We start from the raw sequence: 12,544 nt of genomic DNA, 5'->3' as shown, positions 1-12,544 counted from the left end.
AGAATCCGGAAACAGTACCGGAAATACCGCAAGCCTGTGATTGGCATCGTGTACAATACAATGCCGTTCATGACACGCAACACATATGTTGTCCTCAGTTTCGTACAGTAGTGTAGAACGGTTTCTCAAATGACTTGCTACGCATTCTGCTCCGCTGTTTTCGTCCTACTGGACATGAGAATTTCCCACAACGTGTGCGCCTTCGCCTCCCTCCTCCTTTTCAGAACTCGGTTCTGCAAGACAGCGTAAAAAATTGACTGAAAACTGAGTGAGACAGACAGAAATGAAAGTGCTGCAGCGGCGTCGTCGTCGTCTCTACGAGCAAAAAAAGTCGGCCAAACACGCGACGAGCAGTCGCTTGATGGGTTGCTTGATAATCTCGATCTGGTTGTCATTCAGCTGTTCCAGGCGAAGGCTTTCTACAGAAAGCTTCGCTCAGGCCCACGGAAGAGGGCGTGTTTTCCTCTTCATCACTTATCACGATGAAAATTTCTGCGCGGCGGCGACGACTGCGAGGACGGCCCTCCTCGTCTTGGCTCGCCATCGCAGATGCCTTCCTCTGGAATGGGGCCTTTGTATTTTGTCTTCTCAGTTTCTTCTCCTTCTCGCTTCTGTAACACTGTAGCATATCTCCCGGTGATGCTTCTCCGGGGTTTTCGCGTAGCATTCCCCAAAAAAATACTGCACACGAACGGTGTGTGCAGCTCGCCAGCGCGGACAACGAGGTAGGTTGGATGGTGAGCTGGAAATAAAGTAATCGTCGTAAGGTTTTAGGTCTACTAGGGCTTTGGCTTCGCTTGTTATATAGACATGCGGGAACAGTACCCGAAATACCGCAAGCCTGTGATTGGCATCGTGTACAATACAATGCCGTTCATGACACGCAACACATATGTTGTCCTCAGTTTCGTACAGTAGTGTAGAACAGTTTCTCAAATGACTTGCTACGCATTCTGCTCCGCTGTTTCCGTCCTACTGGACATGGGAATTTCCCACAACGTGTGCGCCTTCGCCTTCCTCGTCCTTTTCAGAACTCGGTTCTGCAAGACAGCGTAAAAAATTGACTGAAAACTGAGACAGACTGACAGACAGAAATGAAAGTGCTGCAGCGGCGTCGTCGTCGTCTCTACGAGCAAAAAAAGTCGGCCAAACACGCGACGAGCAGTCGCTTGATGGGTTGCTTGATAATCTCGATCTGGTTGTCATTCAGCTGTTCCAGGCGAAGGCTTTCTACAGAAAGCTTCGCTCAGGCCCACGGAAGAGGGCGTGTTTCCCTCTTCATCACTTATCACGATGACAATTTCTGCGCCGCGGCGACGACTGCGAGGAAGGCCCTCCTCGTCTTGGCTCGCCATCGCAGATGCCTTCCTCTGGAATGGGGCCTTTGCATTTTGTCTTCTCAGTTTCTTCTCCTTCTCGCTTCTGTAACACTGTAGCATATCTCCCGGTGATGCTACTCGACCAATGTAAGTCTGACCAAATGTTGTGGGATTGGGCAGTTGCCATTTGCCGGTTGTTTCTACTCGCAGTATGATGAGTGGTTGCCGGACTATGGAGCAAAGTTTTTCAGTATAGAAAGAACGTGGGGGATACCGCACTCCATGGACCACCACGTCTTTGGGAGCGCCACGACAACCTCGAAAGATCGCTACGACCCGATCAAAGAAAGCCTGCTGTCTCTCGATGATGTCGTTGACAGTATCCTCCAAAAATTTGTTCAGCCCCTCCGGATCTGTCTGGGACAACCCTGACTGTGCCGAAAGAATAATATCTTCAACGTGGAGATTTCGCACTGTGTACAGTGGGATGGGGACATGCTTGACGAGTTGTTCTTTGTGTATCTCGAGTAAAATTGCATGCTTCTACTTGCCCTCTCTCGCGGACAGTGAAGTGGCAACTGTGGAGTCTGGTTGCGCGATTACTGGTTTCGATCGCCTGACGTCTGGCGCGGGCGGGCGGGTGGGCGGGCGAGCGGGCGGGCGGGCGAAGGCGAAGGGCGAGCGAGCGATGAGGAGAACGGGCAACGACGGCAACGGCGATGCGACGACGACGACGATGACGGGGGCGGGGGGGGCGGGGTGGGGCGGGGGGCGCGGCGCGGTGAGGCGGGACGGGACGGGACGGTGGGGTGCGGGGTGATGTGCGGACAGCGGGCGGGGGCGGCAGCGGCGGGTGGGTGGGTGACAATAAAAAATAAAAAATAAAAAAAGAAGAAATTGAGTATTGAAGCGGAAGAGCTGATTGCAGTACACCCCACACCGTACAGGTTTGTTTTCACCCTTTCCGCAATGGTGTAAATTGCGCATCAAGCGCTGTTTCCAGTTGATCATACAGTAGAAATTAGTAAATTAATCTCGTAACGCCGTCAGAAACTTATGACAAAACAACATCTGCGCAACTTACAGAAAGAAAGCTTACTCTAAACCACACCGTCGTTACGTGGCACACTCCCCGCTTCAGTCAGTCAACTTGCTCCTTACAGGGCCCCCACAATCGGACTCGGACCGGACTTAGAATCGAACTCGCAACCACAGACACTGTCAGCCACTAACTCGGACAACTGGGACACTGGGACCACAAACTGCACTGCTTACACTGGATTGGATTTCACCGCCGTCCCCATAGGTATTTATTGTCGCCATCCCCGTAGCCTAAGCCCATTCGTACAACCTAAGCCCACCAGCCTAAGCCCAGCAACAACAACCTAAGCCCACCTCCCAACCTAAGCCCACAACCCTCAGCCCACAACCATAACCTAAGCCCACCTCCCAACCTAAGCCTACCAGCCTAAGCCCACCCCCTCACCTAAGTACCGAAGCATCCTAAGTCCATAAGTACACAAAAGTTAACCTAAGTACATCATCCCTACCTAAACACGTAAGCACGTAAGCACTTCAGCACCTAAGCATGTAAGCACGTAATCACGTAAGCACGTAATCACATAATCACGTAATCACGTAACAACGTAAGCACGTAGTCTCCTCAGCACATAATCACATAATCACCTAATCACCTAAGCACATAAGCACATAATCACATAACCCCCTAATCCACCCAAGCACCTAAGCACCTAACCTACTAACCCTCCTAATCTCCTAACCACTCCTCACCACCCCTAACCCTCCTAACCCTCCTAACCACCCCTAACCACCTAATGCCCTAATCTATAGTATATACGTCCTCTTCCCCCTAATTCCCTAAACGGACAGGGATAGTCGTAAGAGGGCGGGCGCGTTGGAGGAGGGGCAACAGGAGTACGGAAGGGGAGCGGTGTGGTTCCAGAGAACGTGCGGATGAGATTGTCTCATACAGTATGTGGTCATTCAGGGCGGGGGAAGGAGTGGAACGGACAGAGTAAGTGAGATCAGTAGTGAACCAATAGACGCGCGTTACAAGGAGCGCCAGCCAGTAGATGCGCGTCGGGATTCAGGGGCCTGAATAGGGGAACCGCGAATGATATCGTGACAGCGACGAACGGGATCAATGACGCGACATGACAGCGAGGATGACGTCCTTCCGGCCAACGGTTGGGGTCGGATGCATGTCGGCAATTTTCGACGTCCATCCGGTATGATAAAATAATCAAATTTGGCCCTGTGCGCATTGAAATTTTTCCAGATTTTTTTCTAGCCAATGCGCACTCCGTCAGACCGAAGTAAATTTGCGCTTAATTTCAGCCCACCTGAACGCGCGTCTGTTCGGACATGGGTATAGGCATATTGGCGCCACAATAGGATTTGTATTCTGTTTGCAGTGCGCCTAGTTTATGCCAACTAGTTTTTTTAATTTTTTAATTGTCCGTTGAGGGCGGTGGCTTATCCCTTAATAATAAATTTTAAAGCATCAGCAGTACGCAGTACGACTGCACAACCGCGTTCAGTAAATGAATGAACATGACGTAGTAATCATGTTTTTATAATGCGGGATGACGTGTAATGTTCGAATTGGTGATGAAAATATATGTCCTTAATGAAAATCGTACAGCCTTTCTTTGTGTAATATTTTGAAAAAATATTTCATATATACTATTATAATGTTGCCATTATTTTTATTATTCCAAAACTTTCTCTAGTAGCAATGACGTCATGCTCTACAGAGCACAACGTCGTCATCTTGTTTCCAGGCGGCGGGTGACGTGTTGGATTCAAATTGATTATGAAAATATACGGTGCGTCCCAAATCACATGCGTACAGTTTTTGTGGGCTGAAAGACGGTGTGCGTCCCCCTCTCCCCCCCCCGCGCCGTAAAGTAGATGTATGCTGTAAAAATTGGCGACATACAATTGAAATCTGCAACATTTATTGACGTTTTTAATATTATTATAAAGGTGACCGACGCCGTCGCTGCTGTCCGACGCCTCTCCCACGAAAACGCAAAATTCGCGCCCCACCCCGTGACGCCCGTTGCGCCGTGAGCCTATGACTCGCGCTCGTGCTGTCAACACGTGCGCGTCACACCGCACGACTCCGCGTCCACAGCCGGCCCCTCCCAGCGCTGTAGAGTCGCGCCCCACCCCGTGACGCCCGCTGCATCGTGAGTCTATGGCACGCGCTCGCGCCGTCGACACGCGCGCGTCACACCGCACGACTCCGCGTCCACAGCTGGCCCCTCCCAGCGCTGTAGAGCCGCGCCCTTCCTCGCGGCCGCTGCGCCCCCCCACCTCCCCCATACGGTTGTTTTCAAATAATTTGCATATCCGAGCTATTTTGGCGTTCTCCAAAATGTAGGGCAACCCCCCTTCAGTTGTTCAATTATTCGAAGTCTGACAAGATGAGAGACGCGTCAGCGATTTTTTGTACCTAGCCGTCGAAACCTCCCCCACGGAGCACTGGGAGGCTTTTGGCCTTATGATCGGTATGTATATATGATATGTATGCAACTGTACCAGTATCGTTCTATCGTTCTTCTCGTCTTTGTCCAAGTTTTTCCATCACTCCTGTGACGTTGAAATCTCGCATCCGCTCTTGCAATGACCTTCAAACATTCAAGCCAACATGCCAATGAGGTGCCCGTGACACTCTTCAGACACTCTTCTCCCACGTCCGTCCCTCTTCCACCCTTTCCTTTCTCCCTCGTCCCTCGATACAGCGTCCCGCTCGTCCGTCCCTCTTCCACCCTTTCCTTTCTCCCTCGTCCCTCGATACAGCGTCCCGCTCGCTGCCCGCACACATGCCTTACGAATGATAGGTTGCCCATGTCCCATTCGCGATGCTCTATGCAGGTGGCGTGAACGCCACCTGTTCAGGTCGAACCCTTCCATCTCGCTCGTACTGTAGCGCGGCGACGGCCGCATCTGCACTCTCGCTTCAAACTCTACCGACACCACCCGTTTCGCACACTTTGAAACACGCAAAAAAAATTTACTGAACGACAAACACACGATGAGCACGCATTACTTACAACTAAAGCCTTTTCCTCCAACTTTGGTCCCACGTCTCACTCCCTTCCGCCAAGCAGAGCTGTAGCAAACCCCCTCATCACTTCTATCGTATCACGACCGTAGTCCCTCAGCCCCGCAATCTCCCGGCGCGCCTGTGACACCGCATCTCCAATGTTCCCGTCGGCGAGTAGTTGAAACTGCACCTCGTTCAGGCGGTGCAGCATCAGTTCCTGTGATGCAATTCGTCCAGCGATGCTCTGTAGACACCGCTGCAACCCCGCTGCCATCGGCTCCGACGCCGACGGTAGGAGAGATGGCGCATCCGTCATGTGCGAAGCACCCTCCATCCCGCAAGCGATTGCCGCCAGCACTTCGTCGCTCTCCGTGCTCATCGACAATGGGAGTGCTGGTGAACACACTTGGTCTTCATATCTATCGCCCAGCGTGCCCTCATGCTCACCCTGCATCTCCTGCGTCCTCATCACATTCGCGTGCAACGTCATCGATCCAAATAGATGTGATACTCCATTTTCGTTGCCCTGTAGGCTTCCACCCTCGCCTTCAGTGATGTGGCCATCGGGAGCGTAGCCTCCTGCCACCGGCCAAGGGACGCATTTGTTCTGGGCTTCCCAGCCGACCGCTGCGGCGAGCTCCTCTTGTATTGCCTCCCCATATACCCGCTCCTGGTGCTGCGCGGTGACCGGCAAATACTCTACCGGGATGCTGTGATCCTTGACAGCGTAAGTTTCATATGAAGTGTCCGAGGCTGAAGATTGCTCTTCCGGGGAACCATATGGAGGCTGGTACTGTGCTTCTCAATGCGCGGGAGGCTGGTGCTGCGCTATGCCATACGCAGTCTGCTCCACTGTCGCGCATTGATCCTCCTTAATGAAGTAGTGTACACGCCCAGCAGCCTGCGAGACTCGGGCCGGCTGCTCCTGAAGCGCCGGTGTGTTTTGATTCGGTTGTTGGTCACATGTTGGAGAGTTGGTGGTATCGTAGAACGAAAAAAAAAAGGAGTCAAGATGACATGATGAGCGTCGGGATGAGGGGTGAGGAGGGGAGAGGAACGAAAGCTAGTACGGCGGGGTTGGCTGTTTATAAAGAGCGGGGCTATGGACGACGGTGTGGGTGGGGGAAAGGGGTTCGCTAAGGCGCAGAGCGGTTCGTTACCATATAATTCACTCGGTTGGGGGGATGAGGGGGTGAGCGAGGGACTGTTCCCCGTGAGAGGCAGATTGTATGAGCACGGGCCAGTTCTGCATACACCTTCCCAGAGCCGCGCCGTTCCACCTTCACCGCTTGCCTACCGCTTTACCTTCAAACTCCCGCGCGTGTCCGCTTCATTGTACACATTGGCCTATCCGTGCGTGACCCTCCAGTTGACTGCGGATGGTGGTCGCGCCTCGCGCGTTTCTGCACTACACCCATTGCCTCGTTGTCCCCGTGCAGTCGGGGAGCAAGCGGGGAATGCTCTCCGGGCCACAGCCGCCTGCTTTCCGATTTCTACGTGCCCGCTGGAGCTCGCCGCCGAGCTCGCCGTGATGCAGGTCAGGGATGCTTTCAGGTCGCCATTGATTTGTTGCTATCAATTTTGGAGAGCAGGGGCAGCTCGGATGCACGTCGGAGCAACGTGCCGTTCGGGGGCAGCTTGAGAGGGGCGCAGTGGGGATTGTAGAGATGGACGTGGACGGCGGGCCATTAATGAGCGTGAGCAAGGGCAACTCTTCCCGCTAATTACGGGTGTTGCATGCCGGCGGTATTCGCAAAGCCATCCTCCTCGCGCTCTCCCCTACAAGTATATTCAGAATCCCTGCCACATTCGCAAAAACAGACATGTTTCTACCCTCGTACAAAACTATTGAAGCGGTAGCATCCGGTCAGTGGATCTGTGATGGTCCGACCAGACTTGCCGCCGCTGTTGGCATTCGCAACTCCCATAATTCCACTCTACATTTGACACGCAGTCTCCCAACTGGCCGGTGATAGTTGTACGAGTTCTGTAGCCAATGGACGGGTGTCCCAAGAGAGAATGGCCAATGGATGGGTGTCTCCAGAGGGAATGGCCAATGGATGGGTGTCTTAGATGGAAAGCAGCAGTCAAAAGAGAGAGAGCCAGTGAATACAGTTTAAGGCGGGAAAAAGGGCATTCAAACCTGAAAGGCAGGAAGAGTGGGATTCAAAGTAGCCAACAGGTGAGTGCCATGTCAAGATTGATCATAACGAGGGCTGCGACACGGATGAAACCAGCGATGAAACCTTCCATCCGACGAATAGGCCTTCCGTCCGAGATTCGGGACTTCCATCCGCCACGGAGCGTGGGGAGTGTTTTGGCCCGTGCTTTGATATAATTTTTGCAGATATTTTATGGAGCCAGTAGGCCTTCCATCCCAGGAATCTTCAATAGCGATGCCAATTTCGACGCCTAACCTCCCATCCGTCCAACCCATGGGTATAGGGTCTGTTTTACTCCTTGCAGGCTCTGTCAATGGACGTGACTCTGCATTTTGGCAGCTTACAAGTGCTTGGGGTGGGTGGTTGTACCTTATTGCTGTAGAAAGTATCCCTCTGCATGATATCGTACGTTGCATATTGTCAAAACATGTGTGATGGTTTTAGTGGGATGGTATCATCTTGCTGCAATTCATGCATTTCTTACTATACTTGAGAGTGTTTTACACGTATTAAGGGGCATCATGGAAGTTCTTTCTTTGCGACCTTTTACCCTACTGCAGCTGTGGTAGAGATACATCTTCGCAGTTGAGTTCCCGTTACAGGGTACTGGTATGTACCGTGTGAACATTTTCCCTTCCTTCAACCCCTACACGAATGTTGACCAAACATGATACACCTTTCACATAAATGGGGGATGTTATCTGTTCATACAAGACAATTTGTGGTAAAGTTCTATAATTGTAACTACACTCCTCCACCGTAACATCGTCAAGTTAAAAGAAGTGAAATTGTTGTGATTCTTACATTTAGTATGATAATTTAATACATTCACTCATATCAGCTGGTATGTGTGGGATGGTTCTGTTTTTTTAATTCCTGCATGAACCAGTCCTTCCAATAGTACGCAAGGGCATAGGCATATTGGCGCCACAATAGGATTTGTATTCTGTTTGCAGTGCGCCTAGTTTATGCCAACTGGTTTTTTTAATTTTTTAATTGTCCGTTGAGGGCGGTGGCTTATCCCTTAATAATAAATTTTAAAGCATCAGCAGTACGCAGTACGACTGCACAACCGCGTTCAGTAAATGAATGAACATGACGTAGTAATCATGTTTCTATAATGCGGGATGACGTGTAATGTTCGAATTGGTGATGAAAATATATGTCCTTAATGAAAATCGTACAGCCTTTCTTTGTGTAATATTTTGAAATTTTTTTCATATATACTATTATAATGTTGCCATTATTTTTATTATTCCAAAACTTTCTCTAGTAACAATGACGTCATGCTCTACAGAGCACAACGTCGTTATCTTGTTTCCAGGCGGCGGGTGACGTGTTGGATTCAAATTGATTATGAAAATATACGGTGCGTCCCAAATCACATGCGTACAGTTTTTGTGGGCTGAAAGACGGTGTGCGTCCCCCTCTCTCTCCCCCCCCGCGCCGTTAAGTAGATGTATGCTGTAAAAATTGGCGACATACAATTGAAATCTGCAACATTTATTGACGTTTTTAATATTATTATAAAGGTGACCGACGCCGTCGCTGCTGTCCGACGCCTCTCCCACGAAAACGCAAAATTCGCGCCCCACCCCGTGACGCCCGTTGCGCCGTGAGCCTATGACTCACGCTCGTGCTGTCAACACGTGCGCGTCACACCGCACGACTCCGCGTCCACAGCCGGCCCCTCCCAGCGCTGTAGAGTCGCGCCCCACCCCGTGACGCCCGCTGCATCGTGAGTCTATGGCACGCGCTCGCGCCGTCGACACGCGGGCGTCACACCGCACGACTCCGCGTCCACAGCTGGCCCCTCCCAGCGCTGTAGAGCCGCGCCCTTCCTCGCGGCCGCTGCGCCCCCCCACCTTCCCCATACGGTTGTTTTCAAATAATTTGCATATCCGAGCTATTTTGGCGTTGTCCAAAATGTAGGGCAACCCCCCTTCAGTTGTTCAATTATTCGAAGTCTGACAAGATGAGAGACGCGTCAGCGATTTTTTGTACCTAGCCGTCGAAACCTCCCCCACGGAGCACTGGGAGGCTTTTGGCCTTATGATCGGTATGTATATATGATATGTATGCAACTGTACCAGTATCGTTCTATCGTTCTTCTCGTCTTTGTCCAAGTTTTTCCATCACTCCTGTGACGTTGAAATCTCGCATCCGCTCTTGCAATGACCTTCAAACATTCAAGCCAACATGCCAATGAGGTGCCCGTGACACTCTTCAGACACTCTTCTCCCACGTCCGTCCCTCTTCCACCCTTTCCTTTCTCCCTCGTCCCTCGATACAGCGTCCCGCTCGTCCGTCCCTCTTCCACCCTTTCCTTTCTCCCTCGTCCCTCGATACAGCGTCCCGCTCGCTGCCCGCACACATGCCTTACGAATGATAGGTTGCCCATGTCCCATTCGCGATGCTCTATGCAGGTGGCGTGAACGCCACCTGTTCAGGTCGAACCCTTCCATCTCGCTCGTACTGTAGCGCGGCGACGGCCGCATCTGCACTCTCGCTTCAAACTCTACCGACACCACCCGTTTCGCACACTTTGAAACACGCAAAAAAAATTTACTGAACGACAAACACACGATGAGCACGCATTACTTACAACTAAAGCCTTTTCCTCCAACTTTGGTCCCACGTCTCACTCCCTTCCGCCAAGCAGAGCTGTAGCAAACCCCCTCATCACTTCTATCGTATCACGACCGTAGTCCCTCAGCCCCGCAATCTCCCGGCGCGCCTGTGACACCGCATCTCCAATGTTCCCGTCGGCGAGTAGTTGAAACTGCACCTCGTTCAGGCGGTGCAGCATCAGTTCCTGTGATGCAATTCGTCCAGCGATGCTCTGTAGACACCGCTGCAACCCCGCTGCCATCGGCTCCGACGCCGACGGTAGGAGAGATGGCGCATCCGTCATGTGCGAAGCACCCTCCATCCCGCAAGCGATTGCCGCCAGCACTTCGTCGCTCTCCGTGCTCATCGACAATGGGAGTGCTGGTGAACACACTTGGTCTTCATATCTATCGCCCAGCGTGCCCTCATGCTCACCCTGCATCTCCTGCGTCCTCATCACATTCGCGTGCAACGTCATCGATCCAAATAGATGTGATACTCCATTTTCGTTGCCCTGTAGGCTTTCACCCTCGCCTTCAGTGATGTGGCCATCGGGAGCGTAGCCTCCTGCCACCGGCCAAGGGACGCATTTGTTCTGGGCTTCCCAGCCGACCGCTGCGGCGAGCTCCTCTTGTATTGCCTCCCCATAAACCCGCCCTTGGTGCTGCGCGGTGACCGGCAAATACTCTACCGGGATGTTGTGATCGTTGACAGCGTAAGTTTCATATGAAGTGTCCGAGGCTGGAGATTGCTCTTCCGGGGAACCATATGGAGGCTGGTACTGTGCTTCCCAATGCGCGGGAGGCTGGTGCTGCGCTATGCCATACGCAGTCTGCTCCACTGTCGCGCATTGCTCCTCCTTAATGACGTAGTGTACACGCCCAGCAGCCTGCGAGACTCGGGCCGGCTGCTCCTGAAGCGCCGGTGTGTTTTGATTCGGTTGTTGGTCGTTTCCATGGTGAACAAAGCGGCCAGGCTGTTTCGTATTGTTGGCAACTGGCACATCTTGTCGGTGTTGCTGCAGCGCAACAGCCTTCTTGAACGTCTTTTTCTGCGCAACTGCCTTGCGTTCATTCGATTTGACCTTGGCGTTGGGCCCGTTCTTCCCGCGCTTCTTGGAAATACCCCCTTCGAGGGCGGCGCGGATATTTTTGGAGCGGCGCAAGCCGCACACGTTGCAAAGCGTTGCAACGCCGCCCGATCCCCTACGGCGGACGGGGGTGATGATGGTTTTGCACCTGGCACAAGTCCAAGGGGTTCCATCGGGTACAACGCGAATGATCCCTTTGGGCTTGCGCTTGGAGCGGCCCTTGCAAGCAGGTGGGGGGGTAAGAGGTTTTGGAGCGGGAGGAGTGAAGCGAGCAACGGAAGCGTCGAGGGAGTTTGGGGGAGGCTCTGTAGGGCAACCGATAGAGAAGAACGGTGTTTGGGGGGAGGCGGTGGGAAACATGTTGGAGAGTTGGTGGTATCGTAGAACGAAAAAAAAAAGGAGTCAAGATGACATGATGAGCGTCGGGAGGAAGGGTGAGGAGGGGAGAGGAACGAAAGCTAGTACGGCGGGGTTGGCTGTTTATAAAGAGCGGGGCTATGGACGACGGTGTGGGTGGGGGAAAAGGGTTCGCTAAGGCGCAGAGCGGTTCGTTACTATATGATTCACTCGGTTGGGGGGATGAGGGGGGCGAGCGAGGAACTGTTCCCCGTGAGAGGCAGATTGTATGAGCACGGGCCAGTTCTGCATACACCTTCCCAGAGCCGCGCCGTTCCACCTTCACCGCTTGCCTACCGCTTTACCTTCAAACTCCCGCGCGTGTCCGCTTCATTCTACACATTCGCCTATCCGTGCGTGACCCTCCAGTTGACCGCGGATGGTGGTCGCGCCTCGCGCGTTTCTGCACTACACCCATTGCCTCGTTGTCTCCGTGCAGTCGGGGAGCAAGCGGGGAATGCTCTCCGGGCCACAGCCGCCTGCTTTCCGATTTCTATGTGCCCGCTGGAGCTCGCCGCCGAGCTCGCCGTGATGCAGGTCAGGGATGCTTTCAGGTCGCCATCGATTTGTTGCTATCAATTTCGGAGAGCAGGGGCAGCTCGGATGCACGTCGGAGCAACGTGCCGTTAGGGGGCAGCTTGAGAGGGGCGCAGTGGGGATTGTAGAGATGGACGTGGACGGCGGGCCATTAATGAGCATGAGCAAGGGCAACTCTTCCCGCTAATTACGGGTGTTGCATGCCGGCGGTATTCGCAAAGCCATCCTTCTTGCGCTCTCCCCTACAAGTATATTCAGAATCCCTGCCACATTCGCAAAAACAGACATGTTTCTACCCTCGTACAAAACTATTGAAGCGGTAGCATCCGGTCAGTGGATCTGCGCTTTAGCGGAG

At 52.7% G+C, this 12,544-nt stretch overlaps 2 protein-coding genes across 2 annotated transcripts; both read right to left on the bottom strand.

The window, feature by feature from the left end:
- Positions 1-5,437: 5,437 nt before the first annotated feature.
- CHC_T00000621001 (hypothetical protein) lies at positions 5,438-5,668 on the bottom strand. The gene has a single exon (XM_005710278.1). It carries the CDS (start codon positions 5,666-5,668, stop codon positions 5,438-5,440), a length of 231 nt encoding a protein of 76 aa, XP_005710335.1.
- Positions 5,669-10,197: 4,529 nt separating this feature from the next.
- On the bottom strand, positions 10,198-10,428 carry CHC_T00000620001 (hypothetical protein). Its single transcript, XM_005710277.1, has one exon. It carries the CDS (start codon positions 10,426-10,428, stop codon positions 10,198-10,200), a length of 231 nt encoding a protein of 76 aa, XP_005710334.1.
- Between the last annotated feature and the right edge of the window lie 2,116 nt (positions 10,429-12,544).

This window comes from Chondrus crispus, genomic scaffold (genome assembly GCF_000350225.1).
Source record: "Chondrus crispus Stackhouse genomic scaffold, scaffold_542, whole genome shotgun sequence".
NCBI classification, from domain to species: domain Eukaryota; phylum Rhodophyta; class Florideophyceae; order Gigartinales; family Gigartinaceae; genus Chondrus; species Chondrus crispus.
Note: the sequence above shows the minus strand (reverse complement) of the source record. Positions and strands in the feature narration are given on the sequence as shown.